General features: G+C 40.9%; 3 protein-coding genes across 6 annotated transcripts in view; 2 read left to right on the top strand and 1 right to left on the bottom strand.

Annotated features, from left to right (window-relative positions):
* The window catches only part of cttnbp2nlb (CTTNBP2 N-terminal like b), a 127,255-nt gene extending 122,732 nt beyond the window's left edge, over positions 1 to 4,523 (top strand). For all 3 annotated transcript variants that reach the window (XM_026154233.1, XM_026154231.1, XM_026154232.1), the window contains 3 exons: positions 586 to 837; positions 1,105 to 1,212; positions 2,171 to 4,523. In XM_026154233.1, the coding sequence (XP_026010018.1) occupies positions 586 to 837; positions 1,105 to 1,212; positions 2,171 to 3,457 (1,647 nt within the window). In that variant the 3' untranslated portion in view covers positions 3,458 to 4,523. The remainder of the gene's footprint in view (positions 1 to 585; positions 838 to 1,104; positions 1,213 to 2,170) is intronic.
* A 99-nt stretch (positions 4,524 to 4,622) lies between these two features.
* Positions 4,623 to 9,666, bottom strand: capza1b (capping actin protein of muscle Z-line subunit alpha 1b). The gene is made up of 10 exons (XM_026154234.1): positions 9,554 to 9,666; positions 8,006 to 8,069; positions 7,820 to 7,871; positions 7,579 to 7,642; positions 7,090 to 7,296; positions 6,933 to 7,012; positions 6,635 to 6,713; positions 6,481 to 6,552; positions 6,310 to 6,372; positions 4,623 to 6,053 (listed from the first exon to the last, which is right to left on the bottom strand). Exons 1-10 carry the CDS (start codon positions 9,590 to 9,592, stop codon positions 5,913 to 5,915), a joined length of 861 nt encoding a protein of 286 aa, XP_026010019.1. The 5' UTR covers positions 9,593 to 9,666; the 3' UTR covers positions 4,623 to 5,912.
* Positions 9,667 to 10,068: 402 nt separating this feature from the next.
* On the top strand, positions 10,069 to 19,530 carry LOC113013677 (acylamino-acid-releasing enzyme-like). 2 transcript variants are annotated; one of them, XM_026154772.1, is made up of 23 exons: positions 10,069 to 10,179; positions 10,658 to 10,787; positions 10,878 to 11,004; positions 11,105 to 11,192; positions 11,396 to 11,471; positions 11,566 to 11,657; positions 12,040 to 12,114; positions 12,228 to 12,365; positions 12,502 to 12,593; positions 12,700 to 12,740; positions 12,920 to 13,041; positions 13,160 to 13,220; positions 13,310 to 13,407; positions 13,581 to 13,632; positions 13,762 to 13,850; positions 15,804 to 15,942; positions 16,254 to 16,337; positions 16,808 to 16,888; positions 17,479 to 17,567; positions 17,841 to 18,031; positions 18,577 to 18,679; positions 18,768 to 18,874; positions 18,990 to 19,530. In XM_026154772.1, the coding sequence occupies exons 1-23, from the start codon at positions 10,168 to 10,170 to the stop codon at positions 19,093 to 19,095; spliced, it is 2,193 nt and encodes a 730-aa protein (XP_026010557.1). In that variant the 5' UTR covers positions 10,069 to 10,167; the 3' UTR covers positions 19,096 to 19,530. The 2 variants fall into 2 exon arrangements, with proteins under 2 accessions (XP_026010557.1, XP_026010556.1); XM_026154771.1 differs by lacking the exon at positions 10,069 to 10,179 and having other exon boundaries at positions 10,333 to 10,787.
* Positions 19,531 to 19,567: the final 37 nt, after the last annotated feature.

The following is a 19,567-nucleotide window of genomic DNA, read 5'->3' as shown; positions in this document are numbered from 1 at the left end:
TAGAGTCACTTGTGAGGCCGTCTGTCCGACTGCTGAAGCTTAGCTGAAACTGGGTCATGCAGTAGGACCATAATCATAATGACAGTAGAAAATCTTCAACAGAATGTCTAAAAAAGAAAATAATCCAGGTGCTCCAGTGGCCCAGTCAAAGTCCAGCCTGGTTAAAATGCTGTTGCAGGACTTTAAGACAGGCGTCCATAAACTAATGCCAAATTTTAAAGAAAAGAGAACCAAAGAGAGACTGATTTAGTCACACAGAAAACAAACTTCAAGGTATTTTGATAAAGGTGTTTCTACACTTTGTGTTGTGTACTTAGTTTTTCAGAGGACTACATAGAGTCCTGTGAAAACTTCCTTTTTCACATGACTGTAGACTGTAGTAGATTTTTTCTCTCTCTTGTTGCCTGCTGTGCTACACAAAAATGTGTGTTACCATGCACTTCAATATTTGATATTTGTTCAAGCTGATTTTCAGCATCTCTTGGAAAGCACAACCGTATTCATATGTGTGAATAGAACAGAATGGATTTCTTGTCATTGTATATGCAACAAAATAACAGGTTAATGTTTGTGTATATCTGATAGGCTCAGCACAGAGATGCTTTTGTCCAAGAGCGCTACGGACAGTATGACCTCAGCGATCCATTCCTGGCCCTGCAGCGGGACAACGAAGCCATGGAGTGCCATAACACAGCCGCCGAACCTCACACGCATCTGCAGGGAAGGGCAGTGGGGCCAAATCCTCTGGCTGTGCTTAAACTGGTCATGGCTCACTGCAAGAGGATGCAGGAGAGGATGATGGGACAGTTAGCTGCTGCTGAAAACAGACACAGAAGGGTAAGGGGCAATGCACATTCAGATAGTCACCAGTCTTCAGATCAGCTTTTCTACACAGCCATTATCACACATGGGCTAACACAAGTGCAAGTTTGCTTTGTGTGTGGACATGCATGTGTATTTGTTTCAGCTACTGATTTGGCTTATAGTAGTGAGGCAGACCGAGAGGGGATGTGGAGCTTCTCCACCCCAAAGCTCTGGTCTGTGAGGATATGTGTGGGAGACTCACAACTGTAGTGTTTTTCCCTTTGGCTGTATGTTTGATAGATGATAGCAGACTTGGAGGAGGAGAAACGACGACACGTCCAGGAATCTGCACTCCATGCTGATTTCACCTTCATGCTGCAGACAGAAAGAGATAAACTACTGCATCAGGTGAGACTGGAATGTAAAGGATAGGCGAAACAATAAGTGTGTCTATATGTATGTTTGTCTTTGTGAGATAAAATGTTAACGTTTTATAGAAATTGTTCCTCTCTTGCTGACAGATGAGCACATCTGGTCAACCTGCTTCCCTTTCCCTCACCTCTCCCTGTCTGCACAGTGTCCTTTTTCGCTCTTGTGGTGGTGATTTAAAACCCAGCAGCAGGGAAGCATCAGTGAAACTCCACTGTGTAACTCAGTAGGGTGGAGAGGGCTTGTCCGGTTAAAAGTATAGACACACACACAGGCACAGAAATGTTCCATGGGAAACAGATGAGGAAGAGACTATTGTTTAGCTGACTAGTTGCCATGGGGCTTTATGGTCTCAGGAAGCCTGAGATAATGGATGTTCACGTCTAATGCAAGGTCAGCCGGCGAGCACGCACACTGAGAGCACACAATCGGCTACTACATAAACTTCACACGAGGACCTTATGTAAGAAAGGCTTCCTGAGCGTCTCTCAGTCTTCCTTAGGCCTTCCTGCCTCATACCAAATACACACACCATTATATTTTCTCACCTCTCACTTCCTTCTAATACTCATCAAAGCTCTTTAGAAGCCCAGAAATCTTCAAAAGATTTCACAGTAAATGCTCATTTCCAAAGAACATAGCTTTTTAAATGAGACAATATCATTATTATCTCAGTGTCACTTGAGTTAATGTCATAAAAGTCATTGACATATAAAACAGCTCTAAAATAGACAGCAGTGTTTGAAACAGAAAAACACGATTGCTGCCAGCTTGGTTATAGTGAATAGACTTTTCAGAAAATGTGTATTTTTAAAGAAAACAGTATCTGCTCCACTGTTGGATCTACTGTGACACAGCAGTGCTCTTGTGCCTCCTTGTGGCCACATGTGGCAGAGCAACTATGACTTTATTTGTGTCTCTCTCATTCCCTTTCTAGCTGGAAGTGGAGCATGCAACGGTGCAGAGATTAGAGAAGGACAAAGCCCAAGTAGTGAGCAAGGTGGAGGAGTCTCTGTGCCAGCAGCAGCAGCTCTCCTCAACTCTGACTCTGGAGCTCCAGAAAGCCAGCAGCCAGGCTCAGGAGGAAGCCCAGAAAGTCTCACAACTTCAAGTATTGCTGCAAGAGGAGACCAGTGCCCTGGAGAAGCTCCGGGCTGTTCTTGAAAATGAGAAGAGCAAGGCAGCCAAGCTTCAGGCCAAATCTGAGAAACAGATGGCTGAGTTTGACAGAGAACGTGAGCACTTGAAAGTCAGACTGGGTAAAGAGGAGGAACGGAGTAAGGAGCTTGAGAGACAGGTGGAGGACCTGAAAAGGAGGTTGGCTGAACTTGAAGGATCTAAAGAAGAGGCAAAGGCAGCTGTGGTGGAGGAGAAAGAGTCAATACCCAAAAAGATGGCAGATTCCACTTCTGTTCAGACTGAGCTGGATGGAAAGATAACCGTCACGCCTAAATCCACCTCACTGTCAAAAGTCAACGGCCATCATGGTCAAAAAGAGACAGAACTGACACAGGAGGGGAGAGGGGCAGATAATGGTGGGGTAGTAGAAAATGGGGGAGGATCACTTTTGCATTCCCCTCACCCTCATCCTGCCTCTCCCTCAAGCACAGCCTCCTCTTCCCTCTCCTCTTCCCCCATTTCCTCTCCTGTTCTGGCAAAGCGTTTGGGCAGTCCTGGTTTCCATCAGTCCTCCTACCAGGCTGGAGTCAATCAGCGGTTCCAGGCTGCCAGGCACAAGTTCCAGAGTCAGGCGGAGCTGGATCAGCAGCAGCATGGCGGCCCACTTTCCCCGAGGGACCTCTCCCCAACCACCTCCTCCATTCCTCCCCCACCAGAGCACACCACAGCTAAGCAGCTGGCCCGCAACACTGTCACTCAGGTGCTGTCCCGCTTTACCAATCAGCAGGCTGGAGTCAAGCTGGCTCCAATCAGCAGCTCTCCATTTGGTACAGACTACCGCAATCTAGCAGCATCTCCCCCAGGAGGAAGGTCGCCTTCAGGGCCTCTATCTCCAGGCATCCGCTCCCCCATCATTCCACGTTCAGAGAGGGCATACCCTCCCCCAACTCCTCCCAAGAAGCCGGGCATGAGTCCAACTCCAGGCTCTCCCAGTCACTCTGCTCGAACCAGCCTCTTTCCAGAGCTGACGGGGAACTGTGGGCACAGTAGCAGTGGCCAGGAGGGGGCTAAGGAGTCTGACCTGGTTTTATCTTCAAGTGGTTAATAGAAAGATCACACTAACCAACAACTGCTAAACAATTCAGGGATATGTCGGCGGTTTTGTAGTATCCATCTTAAGTAGCAAAACTACTTAATAGCACTCCAAATCAGAAGTCTAGACAACTGAAGCTGTGCTGGTTCAGTCAGATCCAGATTTTGCTGCACCCCTACCTCCATGAAACAGTTGGAAAGTAGAACTATTTGAAATGAACTACAGTACATGGATTATTTTAGATGCACTTCTGTTTTTTGTCACTTGGCTGTCTTTCTTTCTTTCTTTCTTTCTTTCTTCACGTAGAACTATTGTGAGTTTGTGTAATAATTGAAAATGTGCTATTTTAGACACTATATTAAAAGTATTCAAAAACAATTTACAATTTAAAGAAAGCACCTGTTGATTTTTTTTAAAGAAATTATTATAGTTTTTGTCATTGTTTAACAAACCTTTTCTTTCGTCATGAGCAGAAGCTGCTCATTGTTTTACAATTAAAAAAACACCAGTCACACAATGTTAAAAAAATAGACTGTGTAGATGTAAGCAAACGTGTAGCTTTCACTGTGTTTTTGAAATGTTTTCCTGATGACTTCTTATGCAGATTCTAGAGATTCTCAGTTAAAAACTTTATTATACTGTAAAAGAAAAAGTTCTGTATGAACAAACATCACCTGCATGTACTGTTTTTATGCTACACTTAACCATGAAAACACTTGAGTATTATGAAAAGGGAGACCGCACTTTGCACTACTTTACTGTATGTCTATGATTTTTAGTGACATCTGCTTCACAGGGAGGACTGTGTCATTATGTGATAAATTGTAGTTATACTGTCAGTAAGCGTGGACACTAAAGCTTCCAATCATGCCACTGTAATCTTTCTATTGTATTATTTCCTGTGACTTACTGTATGATCCTTGGCTTTAAAACCATTGATTCCTTCCAAGCAAATATTTTAGCCATTCTATTTGAATCTGTAGGCATACACTGCTGTCAGTGACCCTCACCTGTGTAAAGGATGACATGAAACCCTGCAACATTTTGTGCTTTTCCAATAAACTGTCCATGTCTTGAACGCCTAGAGTGTCTTTTAAAACAATGTCCGTTGTTTAAATCTTGATTGGAGTGCCATCTAACTTTTTGTATCAGGAGCAGAGAACTAAATAAAACTCTGTCACGTTCAATCTCTTTATTTGAACAGAATGGGGCAGTACAGTATTGACGTTCACTGATCGGCACACAGTTTTGTATTGTAAGGTTTAGATACAGCACATAATATAGCTAACAAGTAACTGATCTGGAGTCTGCCTACTCAGAAGTGATGCAAAACAGTATATGATGTGGCCTTACAGAAGTCATTTACAGTAAGATCGTGCCTCATGTGGCAGCTGCTCTGTCCACTTGGCGCCGGCCACTACACAAACAGTTTGTTGCAGTTAACAGAGCGATTTTCGAAGACTCCCAACAAAAACTTGTGTATTAAAATAGATATTTGCATACGTGGATGGGAAGATGGAGATCTTTACCATAGGAAAGAGATTTTGGCAAATAAATCTTGGTTAATGTGAGTATATAAGTTTTCCTCTATACAAAGGAAAAGCTGTACAGCAATGAGGGTGTTGCCAAAGTAAGAACAGAATGTATTGCAGATGCAGCGTCATAGAAGTTGCTCTAATTTCAGTCGTCATAGCTTGCATGGGTGGAGAGACCATACATCAGTGGATCACAACAGAAAACAACATTCCCTTGGCTGTAACACATACTGACAACCACATAGGTGCAGGAACAGAGCTATGCTAAGGATTGTGCCATTTTTAAATGTTTGCAACAGGAATAAATATGCTTCAGTTTTGTTTGCAGTGTGTAACTAAGCCCCAAGTCCCTTCAAAAAGACTGCCAGCTTGGTATTGGACAGTCACGGCAGATAATGGCTACTCAATATTTTGATTTTACTCATGTACTCGAGTTCTAATTCATCGCACCACAATGACACAAAATCTCTTAAAAACAAACCCTGATAGGTGATGGTGTGCTTGATTTCTCTCATGAGCTGCTTTGTGCATCTGGGTTCCTTCTGTGTGTGCTGAGAACTGTAATAGTTCTACATCAGTTTTACTAAGAATAAGAATATATACACACAACTTCTCATACTAGCTTCTAAAAAGGTCTGTGATCCTTAGATGGCTGAGGAAATTTACTTAATGCTGCAGTCCTGAGCACAGCCCTGTCCAAACATACAACCATTTTCTCTAAACCATGATTATTTCCATAATTGAACATTCCTGCAAACAGACAGACATCTGTGCCTAACAGTCCAGACACCTTTAGTTATATTTTTTTTGTGTTTTCTTTTTTTCCTTGCCCCATATCGATATAGTTTTGCTTTGGTTAGTCCTTGCGCAGGTACAGGTGGGTTGTGGGCCAGCAGGAGCATGCATCTCCCTGGTCAGTCCCCAGCCTTGCTTTAAGCATTCTGCATCTCCTTGCCAATCTTGTAACTTAGAATCTTATTCCAATCAATCTTTGTGCGTGTGACAGGCAGCTGACGACGCAGAGCCTTAAAGGTCGTATCAGACATGGTCTGGTAGTTCTCACTGATAGCAGTCTGAGGGAGCAAAAGCAGAAGGGAAACAAACATCAGTTGTGTTTACATTATTGTATTTTGCACAACTCTGTTGCTTGTGAAGCTCGCACACAAGAATTTCACTCACATGTGCTGTACCAATGTACCTGCACATGTGATGTGACAATAAAAGTGATTTGATTTGATGTTTTTCCTTTTTTAAAAATTCAAAATGTTACAGGTAACACTTATTTTTAAGGCAGTACATAAACCATGTAGTCAGCAAAAGCTAGCTCACCTGGTAGTCATTTTCTGCATTCTCAATAATGTCAACAAATTCCTTAGCTGTCTGGATCTCATTCTGTCAAAAAAAAAAGTGAGAGACATCTTTTGTCTTCACACAAAGCTGTCACAGTCAGACGACTACAGCGCACATTGTTGACACACACAGACTAATATTTGTACTTACAGTCACTGGTATGGAGTCTTCTACCTCCTTGTGGCTAACCAGTTGCACATTCCCATCTTCATAATAGTGCACCTGCAATTTTAAAAAAAGTTCATTATCAAACCAATATTTTGCAACAATATTTCTCCTTATTTATGACAATGTGTACACTGACCTGGATTTTCAATACTCCTACCACCTGAGCAGTGGACTGACCAATGGTAAGCTTCCACTCTGACCTGCAGCGACCATTCCTTTGTCAGGGAAAATAAAAGAAGACTTGTGTTACAAACATGATCATCAGGAAGCGAAAAGCACTGAATAAGTACCTAATATTCCCCCTTTACCCAGAAGCCTATATTTCTAAGCATTTCTGTGACAGAGCCACATTATGAAAAATAAAATATTCTATTATATTTAGATATATTCACATATGCATTTTTTATCTGCTGTTTTCAGGATGTACACTATACCAAAAGTTTTTGGGTTGAAACTGATGTCCTTCAATGCAGGCTATGATCGTTTGCTGACCATCAACTGTTTTCCCATATACCTGCAACACATAGATGTTATGGGTAAACAGCAGGCAATGTTGTCTATAATGACCATATTGTTTTAAATGCACCTTACCGTACAGACTCCAGTAGGGTAGTGCTCTTTGACATAGGCACTAAGGGCAGTATCACAGGCATCTCTCCAACTTCTCAGGGCTGTCTCTCCTTCGTATGGCTGCACGTCGCTCACTTCTTTTCTTAGGTGGTCGAAACGGAACGATAAACAGTTGCGAGGATCGAGGAAATGTCCCTGACCCAAGTCACCATGCTCTGTGATCAGGACCTTAAATGAAGGAATAAGAAAGAGTGAATAACGCTGTTGCACGTATTTGCTCACCTAAAATGAAAACGACTGCACTTGAACCAAGATTTTCTTAGTTGCCTGGTTTTATATTTAGGGCTCATCAGAAAATTGTTTTAGGGCTGGAAATAAATGCACATCACACAGAAGTACTCAGATCTTTCTCATGATCAACTGATGAATCAAAACGTGATCAACTAACGCTTCAGGGGGAGCCCAAAAAATGATCGATTGAAATGAATGATTTCAAAAGTCCCAACATACCGGCTCATCATATCCCTCTAACTTGGCAGGTGTAAATTGATCCATGTTGTACTGGGCAAAGGAGCTGGAGGAAGAAAATCGGCAGAAAAACAAAGTATATATTAATAATATGGCATCAAATGTATTTCAAAAAAGTGCCTTAAAGATATAAGGAATGACAAACATCTCTGAAATGAAAAATTTCCCATATGGAAACTTTTGTAACCCATTTCCTGAATATGCGTAACTAAGCAGCACTTACTGTGAAGCCCCCTCCCTAAGAAGATTGTCATTGCTGAGGAGAAGCCGCACATCTACAAAGAGTAAAATAAACCAACGTTTGGATAGATCTCTCAAGAGACAGAAAGTTATTCTTATTGTTCGAAGCAAAGTATAATACATAAGTCAGTAATATTATCAAAGACATCTTTCTACATCTGCTTCTTACCATTGAAGACTTCATTGAACTCTCCAGGGGGGGCATGTGTCACAAAGTTGGCGGCTATGCGGACCTGCAGACAAAAATTTAATGCCACCAATTAATTCAGCCATCAAAGTAATGAGGGCTTTTTCTGACTCAGACTGGGCCTTTGCAAGGTCCGTATACATGGTAATTCACATTACAGCATGTGATGTGGAATAGGCAATAAGCTTGTTGTATTTTTTAAGCAAAACAAAACATGATTTTCTCTCATTTATTGCCATTTTATAGACAAAAATATCTTATGTTTGAGTAAATGAAAACCTATTTTACACAGTTTAAAAAATATATAATAACATTTTATTTCATGGGAAAGGTAGGAGGGGATTTCTACTGAGGTCTACTGGTTCACTGCAATCCCACATTTTCCTGTCATTACCCACTGGATCTTTAATCTCTCACCTCCCTGGTACAAAGTCTGTAATATCGGAACGACTGCCAAACCCAGACTTGTCAATGTCTGATTAGCCTGGCGTCTGTAACCCCCATGTTGTACTCATTCTGGCATTTATTAGACACGTTTGAAGGCAAATATTCTGTACAGTGACTTGGTTTCAATCTGTGGGGTAATTCCTAACATTCTTGTAGCTTTTGCCATTTTGGCTCAAGTAAGTAACCACATTTTAACAAATTTAACATTCCAATTAACAACCGGTTTTGTTACTGATTTTGAATTAGGTTGCTAGCTTTTCTTGTGAAAAAGTCAGTGTAACTTTAAAGCTCCCATGTCTTTTGCAACAGTCGAGACTTTAACCTAGCAGAGAGCAAGTTTTACTAAATAAAGGATAGACTGTCATTTGAAGTGGACACTGAATTTAAACACTGCTTGTCAGTTCCTCGTAAGCAAAATGTCATCCCGCCCTTTGTTTTCCTACCTGAATGGCAACAGATTGATGTTATCAGAAGAATGTTGTCGCCACTTTGTCTTCCTGTTCAGATGCCTTACCCTACAGCAGTTACCCTTTCCCAAAGAACGACAATGCTGAAATGCATGCCTCTAACTGGCGTTGCGAATAGTGACACCGTCAGGCTTCATCTTAACTCTAGGCACCTGAATCCTGATCTTAAGTCATGTGATGCAAACATAAGTATTTGAGCTGCAACTGAATCTGTTTGACCCAGTAATCGAAGGCAAAGTAATGGTAGCTGCTAATGTTAGCGAACGCTATAGGAGGAACACACAGCCCTCTCTGTGATTATCACTGGCATGGACATTGTCACACTAGTTGGAAACTAGTCGTGATACTTTTATTTTAATTTAATTTTTATTCTAAACATTTTTTCAGCACCAAAATGGTTAAACCCTCGATGAATGGATGTTTGCTTCTGTAGCTGCTAGCCAACTAACTAGCGTTGGCTAGTTAGCTCACGGTAGCTTAAAACAGAAGTTTATAATTTCTACATCAGAACAAAAACTACCATTCTCTTTCCAAATTTCACATAAATATATAACAGGTGAGCCCATTTATAAATGAGAAAAATGTTGCTGAGCAAAGAATTAAAGAGTCTCCAAACCTTCTCTTCATCTGACAGCGGCTCCTCAAAATCAGCCATCTTGGCTCTTTGTGACCCCACCTACCACAGCTGACTGACAAGACCAGAGCAGTAGCTGTCATGCACACAGGGATTAAATAAAAATACTACTCATAAAGTTATGTAATCACCTATTTTCCCCATATACGTTTCTCTCTTATCATATAAATATACAATTAGATAGTTAAGATATTTAATTTAACACTATGTAAAGTAGTGTAAAAGTAGTTTTAACAGTGCAAGTGGGCATCTAAAAAGTTCCTTACTTGCTGTGTGCTGCTTCCTGTTAAGTATCACAATAGCAATTGTTTTACAAAATAAAAGTATATGCTTAACACCTCTGTTTAGTGAACAGCGTTCTAAGTTGTCGGCAACACATTTTAGAGTGCTTTTATTCGTTTAAAATTAATATGTATTCATTAACTTAATAACGATGCTTTGATTCATTCAGAAACTGTTTATCAAGTATTTTATTTGATAAGGGGCAGCAGGAAGCGGTAACGGGTACTTTATGGCTCGCTTTGTAGTGGCGCTTTCATTCTTTGTGCCGCTAACTGGTTGATATTTACAGACTAGCGACACACACCGTTGCTATTATGGAGTCGCAGGTATGATTTAAGTGGAACTGACGGCTGACGTTGATCATGTGTGGATTTTGTGTTCAAAAATCTGTTACTAAATAGGTGCAAATGTGTTGCGGGCGGTAATTACGCTGTCACGATTTTTTTGTAATAACTGACTAACGTTAGCCAGCTTCCGAGTCAAGCTAGCAGTCGGACAGTGATTCAGTTGTTTTCTTCTGCAGGAAGTTCCTGGTCATGTGGATACTGTTAAATCGGACAAATGCTACTCGAAGCAAACAAACTGTTTTAATTGGTTTCTTTGTCGAAGGCATGGGTGTTGCTTTATTTTGACATATGTTTAACATCTGGTTTCCTTTTTTTTAGCGGTAAATAGTGAGTGATAGCCTACAAACTTTACCCTGATGGTTAGCCTCGTAGCAACAAGATGAACAGGGCATTGTTAGCTGTTGGACAGCTTCTGTCACTGAGACGTAATGTGAGTTTTTCTGCTGTGTGCTGTCAGGTGGTAACCAGTGCGAAGGAAATTGCCAAGCTCTATAAAGAGCTCAGCCTCTATCCATCTTTGACCAGAGCAGATGTGGGACCCGTAATCACTTCTCAGTATGGAGGCAAATACAGCAACATTTACACAGGTACACCTAATGTGCTGCACGTAACACGGTCAGATTTGCATGTAATGATGCACGTTAATTATATTTTTATGTGGTTATTTTCTTCTGCAGAATGGAACCAGCGGGATCTGGAGAGGAATGAGACTGTTAAGTTTTGCAGGCAGTACATTGTATTTCACGATGACAAGTCAGTGGTCTACTCTGGAGCCTCGGGAAACTGCACTGAGATCAAAGGAGAGTATGTATCACTTTCATATTTGATCTATTGTTTGGCTACAAATACTGTCATACTTTCTGAGCAGATACAACAATATATTCTCATTTGTGTCTCCTGTCAGGGTGCTAAGTAAGGATTCTCCTTCTGGTGAAATGAAGGCAGTTGTCAGAGAATGCACGGTTCAAGGGAAAGATAAACAGTTTCTGGAGGTGTGTGTCTGGCTCAGTGTCAGCACTGAGTTTCACACCTGCTCTTTATTTGTCTTTGTTCCACTTTAGCATTTTATTTCTCCTACTGTGTTAGTCTCTTATTTTCCATGGCAACACCATGGGAAACTGTGTGTTAGCTTACATTAGAAAAAATTGGACTTTAACTTGAACGTTCTTCTACTTACCTGCTTGTGGCCTTTCAGATCTGGAGTAAAAACATTAAGGTGAAGAGCATAGATCTGACAGCCTTAAAGAAGCATGGCAAAGTTTATGAAGATGGTAAGTCATCTTGTTGTAAAATCTTTGGTGCTTGTTGTTTTTCCTAAATATCTTAAATTTAAACTTTTGTGTGTGGGTTATTTTTCATCCTTAGACCAGTTTGGCTGCTTGGTTTGGTCTCACTCTGAGACCCACCTCTTATATGTGGCAGAAAGAAAAAGACCAACAGCAGAATCTTTCTTCCAGGTCTGTTTGTATTAAAACAAATTAAAAAGCATGAAATATATGTTGGATTCTGGAAAAATAAAAAAAATGAACTAATGACTTTGACATATTTGCACTCACACCAAAGAGATGAAAGTACTCTCAAAAGTCGTTGAATGTCATTGAAAGAAAGCTTACTTTTCAGTCATAAACAATATTGTAAACTTATTAAAAGATATGTCTTTTTCCTTGCTATTCAAAAGCAAAATCCCATAACAATACTGATTGTTATGCAGTTGCAGTGGAGTGTGTTTACTGTCTCCTCTCTAGAGAGTTAATTCACTGTATAATTGAATGTGAAACAACAGAAATGACTAGTAGTTAATAAGTATTAACCATTCTATGTTCCATATTCTCCTTATAGACTGAGTCTCCAGAGTTGTCTTCTATTGGAGATGAGGACGAGACCTTGAGAACTGAGAAAAAGGAGGCTGTAAAAGTGAATGGAGCTAATATTCCCGAAACTGAAAATATTTTCACAGTTCAAAGGTTTAATTCTGGTCTTAAGTTCTTTTCCTCGTTAGTTTAAATTTTCCCATCTTCTTCCTGCAGGGGGAGCAGTTTGTCTTCCATGAGGACTGGGGAGAGACTTTGGTTAGTAAGAGCTGTCCTGTGCTTTGTGTTTTGGACATCGAGGGAAGCAATGTTTCTGTGTTGGAAGGAGTGCCTGAAGATATCTCACCAGGGCAGGTTAGTGCAATAGTTTTTTTTCTTTTTTCCATTTGGTGTATGCTTTTCTTTAATGTTTACACTCTTCAAGTATCCTCATAATATTTTGTTCTTTCTCTCTTTTACTCTTGGTATCACACTGTTTCTGTATTTGCAGGCATTTTGGGCTCCAGGTGACACAGGTGTGGTTTTTGTAGGCTGGTGGCATGAGCCTTTCAGACTTGGCCTCAAGTACTGCCCCAACAGGAGGTGATGACAGTTTACAACGATCAAGTCAGACTGCACAGCTGATCAGTCATAAATACCCTCATAAGCTAATACTGTAAGTCGTTTATGTTTCATTTTTCTCTGTCAGGTCATCTTTGTTCTACGTGGATCTTACTGGTGGGAAATGTGGTGAGTGGATTTGTGTTATTTCTATCATTCAGACCTATTTTATGAACACAAGTTAAGTTGAAGTTATCATATCCAGTTAAGTAGAAATGCAGTTCCACTTATGTTTAATCTATTGTGTTATGGACCCAGCTGTAAAAGGTTGTTCATGTACATATGTATGTGTTTGTTGTGCCCATCAGAGCAGCTTTCATCAGGCACCAGCGCAGTGTGCTCTCCCAGGCTTAGCCCGGACCAGTGTCGAATTGTCTACCTAGAGTGTTCTGTCTATGGACCACACATGCAGTGCAACAGGCTGTGTATGGTAAAACTGAATCTGGCCTTTTTTCAACCAAATGTGCTAACTTTCCCTTCTTATGAAATTAGCTTTCCTTAAATTTCTGTTCATTGGCTTAGCTCTTGCTTTTCTCTTTTAATACTAGTATGACTGGTATACTAAGAAGACCTCGGTGGTGGTGGATGTCGTGAAGCGACCTGGAGAGGGTAGGGAATACATAGTGGTCACCATTTTTTTTCTGTATATAAAACTGCATATATTTATATTAAAAAATGATTAATGTTTGGCTGTGCAGATGGCTTTACCGGTATCTACAGTTGTCAGTTGTCCCCTCAGTGCTGGTCAGCTGATAGTCAGCGTGTTATTATTTCTTGCCCTCAGCGCAGCCTCAAGGTAAAGTTACTGTCTGGGAAATTTCTTGATATTGTGAGGGGAAAAAATACACATTAAGGGTTAATATCACCTTTTTCATATATATTTCAGTTATTTAACAGTTTGCAAATAATGAGAATTTTTCGTTTGTATGCAAAAAAAATGTTATTGTCATATGTTTTTGCTCTTTTTAGGATCTCTTGATGGTGGATATAAGCACAGGGAGCATCACCTCTCTGACTGCAAGTGAGTCACGAGATATACTTAGGGTTTTTAAGTATTTGGTTAGTTAGTTAATAATAACCTATATTGTTCTAGGACCACTTCAGTGTGTGTTTTAAGCTGTTTCTAATGGTGATCATTGTTTGCCTTTAGAGTCTGAGGTTGGTAACTGGTGTCTGCTGAACATAGAGAGAGATCTGATGGTGGTGAACTGCTCTTCTCCCAACAGCCCTCCAAATCTGGTAGGATCAGCATTTTATAACACACACACACACACACACACACACACACACACACACACACACACACACACACACACATATATATATATATACATATATATATATATATATATATATATATATATATATATATATATATATATATATATATATATATATATATATATATATATATATATATATATATATAAAACACCCAGCACGCCCCTGCGGGCGGTTTATCCTTCAAGCTCGGGTCCTCTACCAGAGGCCTGGGAGCTTGAGGGTCCTGCGCAGTATCTTAGCTGTTCCCAGGACTGCGCTCTTCTGGACAGAGATCTCCGATGTTGTTCCCGGGATCTGCTGGAGCCACTCGCCTAGCTTGGGAGTCACCGCACCTAGTGCTCCGATTACCACGGGGACCACCGTTACCTTCACCCTCCACATCCTCTCGAGCTCTTCTCTGAGCCCTTGGTATTTCTCCAGCTTCTCGTGTTCCTTCTTCCTGATATTGCTGTCATTCGGAACCGCTACATCGATCACTACGGCCGTCTTCTTCTGTTTGTCTACCACCACTATGTCCGGTTGGTTAGCCACCACCATTTTGTCCGTCTGTATCTGGAAGTCCCACAGGATCTTAGCTCGGTCATTCTCCACCACCCTTGGGGGCATCTCCCATTTTGACCTCGGGACTTCCAGGTTATACTCGGCACAGATGTTCCTGTACACTATGCCGGCCACTTGGTTATGGCGTTCCATGTATGCCTTGCCTGCTAGCATCTTGCACCCTGCTGTTATGTGCTGGATTGTCTCTGGGGCATCTTTACACAGCCTGCACCTGGGGTCTTGCCTGGTGTGATAGACCCCAGCCTCTATGGATCTTGTGCTCAGAGCTTGTTCTTGTGCTGCCATGATTAGTGCCTCTGTGCTGTCTTTCAGTCCAGCTTTGTCCAGCCACTGGTAGGATTTCTGGATATCAGCCACCTCCTCTATCTGCCGGTGGTACATACCGTGCAGGGGCCTGTCCTTCCATGATGGTTCCTCGTTTCCCTCCTCTTTCTTGGGTTTCTGCTGCCTGAGGTATTCACTGAGCACTTGGTCAGTTGGGGCCATCTTCCCAATGTATTCTTGGATGTTCGTTGTCTCATCCTGGACTGTGGTGCTGACACTCACCAGTCCCCGGCCCCCTTCCTTCCGCTTAGCGTACAGCCTCAGGGTGCTGGACTTGGGGTGAAACCCTCCATGCATGGTAAGGAGCTTTCTTGTCTTTATGTCAGTGGCTTCTATCTCCTCCTTTGGCCAGCCTATTACCCCAGCAGGGTACCTGATCACGGGCAGGGCGTAGGTGTTGATGGCCCGGATCTTGTTCTTACCATTCAGCTGACTCCTCAGGACTTGCCTGACCCTCTGCAGGTACTTGGTGGTTGCAGCCTTTCTAGCGGCCTCTTCATGGTTCCCATTTGCCTGCGGGATCCCCAGGTACTTGTAACTGTCCTCTATGTCTGCAATGTTGCCTTCTGGTAGTTCAATCCCCTCAGTTCTGACTACCTTCCCTCTCTTTGATACCATCCGGCTACACTTCTCCAGTCCGAACGACATTCCAATGTCATTGCTGTATAGCCTGGTAGTGTGGATCAGTGAATCGATGTCTCGTTCACTCTTGGCATACAGCTTGATGTCATCCATGTACAGGAGGTGGCTGACAACTGCTCCGTTTCGTAGTCGGTATCCGTAGCCAGTCTTGTTAATGATCTCACTGAGGAGGTTCAGGCCTATGCAGAACAGCAGTGGGGACAGAGCATCTCCTTGGTAGATCCCGCACTTGATCCCGCACTTGATGGTGACTTGTGCTATGGGCTATATATATATATATATATATATATATATATATATATATATATATATCTATGCATGCAATTTTTGTGACACAGCTGGGGCTGCGTCACTTACATCAGTGCCATTTCTTTTGTACAGATGGTGGGTTTCCTCCCAAGCAGGGAGTCCGAGGAGGATGTTGTCTGGGTCACTCTGGAAGACTCTCCGACGTTGCCAGAAATCGATTGGAAGATTTTGACCTTCACCCCTCCTCCAGACCAAGACAACAGTCAATATCGTAAGATGGTTAATAGCATCTAATCTGAAGTCATTGGAGATCGTTTAAAATCTAGAATTTGTCCCTTTTGTTTTTTTAATCTAATGAGCCAAACTCTTAAAGTTCAGTCGTTTTTTTTGGTAATCAGTATGCCAGCAGTGCAATTAGTTTCAATGTTGCTATGCTGGATAAAACTAGCTTGGGAATGCTTACTTTAAGTTGGTAAATATTTCTTGAATATTTATAATATTTGGGTTTACACCTCTAAAAACTGTTTTGTCTTTTTTATGTCAGAAAGGCTCACAAACTTCTCTTAAATCTTGCTATTCTAGCGGGCCTTGATTTTGATGCTCTGCTGATCAAACCAAAGGAGGTTAAGGATGGAGTGAAGCTGCCTCTTATCGTCATTCCTCATGGTTTGTTTCTTTAATTTTGATTTTTAAACCATTATTTGTTTTCAGTAGAGACAAAAATGGGAGTATTTATCAGTTGTTGTGCAATGTTTACTTAGAGAAATATACCAGAAAAGCAGAATCAATATTGTAAATGCTCTGTATTAATAACATACATGAAATACAGCTACATTTGAAAGTAATAACCCTGTGATACTAATCCATTTTGGATTTACTTTTAGGATTGAATCTGTTTTGGGATTTGTTTCCTTTCAGTCGAGAGCTATTGCTGATAAGATTGTGGTTGCTATGACGATAGTGCGCTATTCTGATACCCAAGAATAGTCTTTTATAACACAGCTTGTAGTCCATGCAGTAGTAATACTGTAAATACTGTAACTCTACATGCATATTACTTTCATGCCTCACTTGAACTATGGTTTCAAACACTCAGGCAATAGATTTTAACACAAACTCAATATTTATCTCACTAGGTGGCCCTCACTCAGTGATAGTGGCTGAGTGGGGTCTTTCCGTTGCTGTGCTGTGCAAAATGGGCTTTGCTGTATTACTGGGTAAGTTCTTATAAGAATGTGAAGTAACTAGACCTGCTAAGAGAACAGTCGTCCCTAAATTACTTTAATTTAGACTATGAAAACATGAATGATTCTCTTTCTCTTTAATATTTGGACTGGGGCTTGGAACAGCAAATTCAGGGTTTTTCCTGGCTCAAAATGGGCACTTGTGGGGTGACTACACATGTAGCCATAATTGGTCACCATGTATATAAGGCAAAACATATGCATTAATGTACTTAACACAAGTCTAAGCAGTTGCCTCTTATTTTAGAGAATTTGATAAACCAAAAGTGATTTCATATGTTTATATTAAACTTAGTTCTGGTGATATATTTATAGATGGAAGGCCTCTTTGGTTGGCAATATAGTTTTTTCTATATTAGAAAAGTCTGTAATCTGGATTTTGTGTCCAGTCATTTCTGTAGTACTTCCACTTGCTACAAACAAAAATATCCAGCACTAATGGTTTTATTATTGCAAGATTAAAAAAATAACCATGTCACTTTACCATGTTACATTATTTACATATCACAGTTATTGTCAGTACATGGATATCCCAATACCCCTAGTGTGCTTTATACTTTCAGTGAACTATCGTGGCTCCATTGGATACGGCCAGGACAATATCCTCTCACTGCTGGGCAATGTTGGCAGCCAGGATGTCAAAGATGTTCAAGTAAGTGTCCATAACTCTCACAATATTTTTCATGTCATGGTTTTGAATATCTGTACATGCATCCAGTTGTTTGCTGCATGGTGATAGCTTTGTTTACATGACTGAGTTAATTGGTTTCGATATTTAGTGTTTGCGATACATTCTGTTTAAAGCTCATAACACCAGTTCAGTTTTCCCTCCTTTTGCCTTCTTCTCTCCTCCTACTTTTATTTTTGCTTGGTCCATGTGTCTTTGAAATGTTTTACATTTGTTCTCTGCTTTTGTCGCCACCAGTTTGCAGTTGAAAGTGTGCTGAAAAGTAACGACCTCGACGTGCAGAAAGTGGCAGTTTGTGGAGGCTCTCACGGGGGTTTCCTGGCCTGTCATCTGATCGGACAGTACCCAGAATTCTACAAGGCTTGTGTGGCTCGCAACCCTGTTATCAACTTGGCCTCCATGATTGGCAGCACAGACATACCAGACTGGTAGGTCTTGTCATGCATATTCTCACACTTTTGCCCACATTTGTTTATGCATATTTTTAGGGAACTCATACGCATTTTAGCAGCGACACTCCTTCTATTCAGTTACCACAGCTGGAAGTAAGAATGGGCAATAAAGCCAAAGACATTGAAAAATTACTGGGGACTGATCCTGTAATTGTAAATCCAATTAAATAAAAGTGCACTTATAGCAAATCTAATATCCTTTAACATATTGCAAACATGGAGCAAGAAAAAAAAGGGGGATCAGTATGTTTTCAAAGATCTCTCATATTAGTGTCACATGAAAATGCCAACAGCTTACATTACACTACTCTAACACAACAGAGGAAGTACTTTTGAACTTCCAGATCGGACATTTTTCACATCATGCCAAGATTAAAAATGAACATTAACAAAATATCGTTACAATTTATAGCTTGTAATGATATCAGCTCGGAGGGAAGTGTTCAAAATGTACACAAATACAAGAGGAACAGAAAATGGCGCAGTCAAGCAGTCAATTTGTGTTCCTTTTTTTTCTGCAGGTGCATGGTTGAGGCTGGCTATAACTACAGTACAGACTGTCTGCCTGACCCTGCTGTTTGGGAGCAGATGCTGAATAAGTCCCCTATTAGGCATGTTGCACAGGTATAACCTTGAAAATCTCTTGGGTTTGTGGATATGTCTTTGTAAGTGTTGTTGGACAATGAAGCATGAAAGGTGTTTTCTGATCTAGGTAAAGACGCCGGTACTGCTGACCATAGGAGAAGATGACAAGCGTGTACCTAACAAGCAAGGAGTCGAATATTACAAAGCACTCAAAGCAAAGCAGGTTCCAGTTCGGTAAGCGGCGTCCTGAGTAACGTGTTTTATTGCTTATGCCTGATATAGACAGGATAACTGGAGTCTTATTTTTGTCTGTTGTTCATTCAGTAATGCTCTGGTTTGTGTTGCTTAGGTTACTGTGGTACCCAGGGAACAACCACTCTCTTTCCAAGGTGGATGCTGAATCAGATGGCTTTATGAATATCGCTCTGTGGATAATTCAACACCTGAGTCTGTGATGATACATTTCAGATAAAAACACCGTATAGTGATTACGTTGCTGTTGCTGCCATGAAAGGATAGAATGACACTTTGTGTAAGGGATGTTACGTTCCTGTTTCAAGGACAGTGTGAAGTTCAAACTTAAGCCAAAGCATTAAAAGTGCTCTCCCACCAGAAGGCACTTTGTCTAAACTCTGCTTTACTTGTAATCTTTCTGTGGGTGTGGTGGTTTCCACTGGATGTCCAGTAAGTTTTAACAAAACACTTTTGATTGACAAACATTTTATTGATTGTTATTACTTTATGTAATCTTTACAATCCGTAAAGTCAAGGGCTTTACATCGTGTTGCTTTTGTTAAAGTCAAATCACTTTAGGCAACTTATTTCATATTCAGTCTTTTTAAATCGTGCCGTTTTGATTTCATTCACCTAATAAAGTAATTGTGAACTCACTGTGGTGTTTGAATTTTTACATGTTACTGATTGAGA

This window comes from Astatotilapia calliptera, chromosome 20 (genome assembly GCF_900246225.1).
Source record: "Astatotilapia calliptera chromosome 20, fAstCal1.2, whole genome shotgun sequence".
In the NCBI taxonomy this organism is placed as follows: Eukaryota; Metazoa; Chordata; class Actinopteri; order Cichliformes; family Cichlidae; genus Astatotilapia; species Astatotilapia calliptera.
The sequence above is the reverse complement of the archived record's forward strand: the minus strand, read 5'-3'. Positions and strand labels throughout refer to the sequence as shown.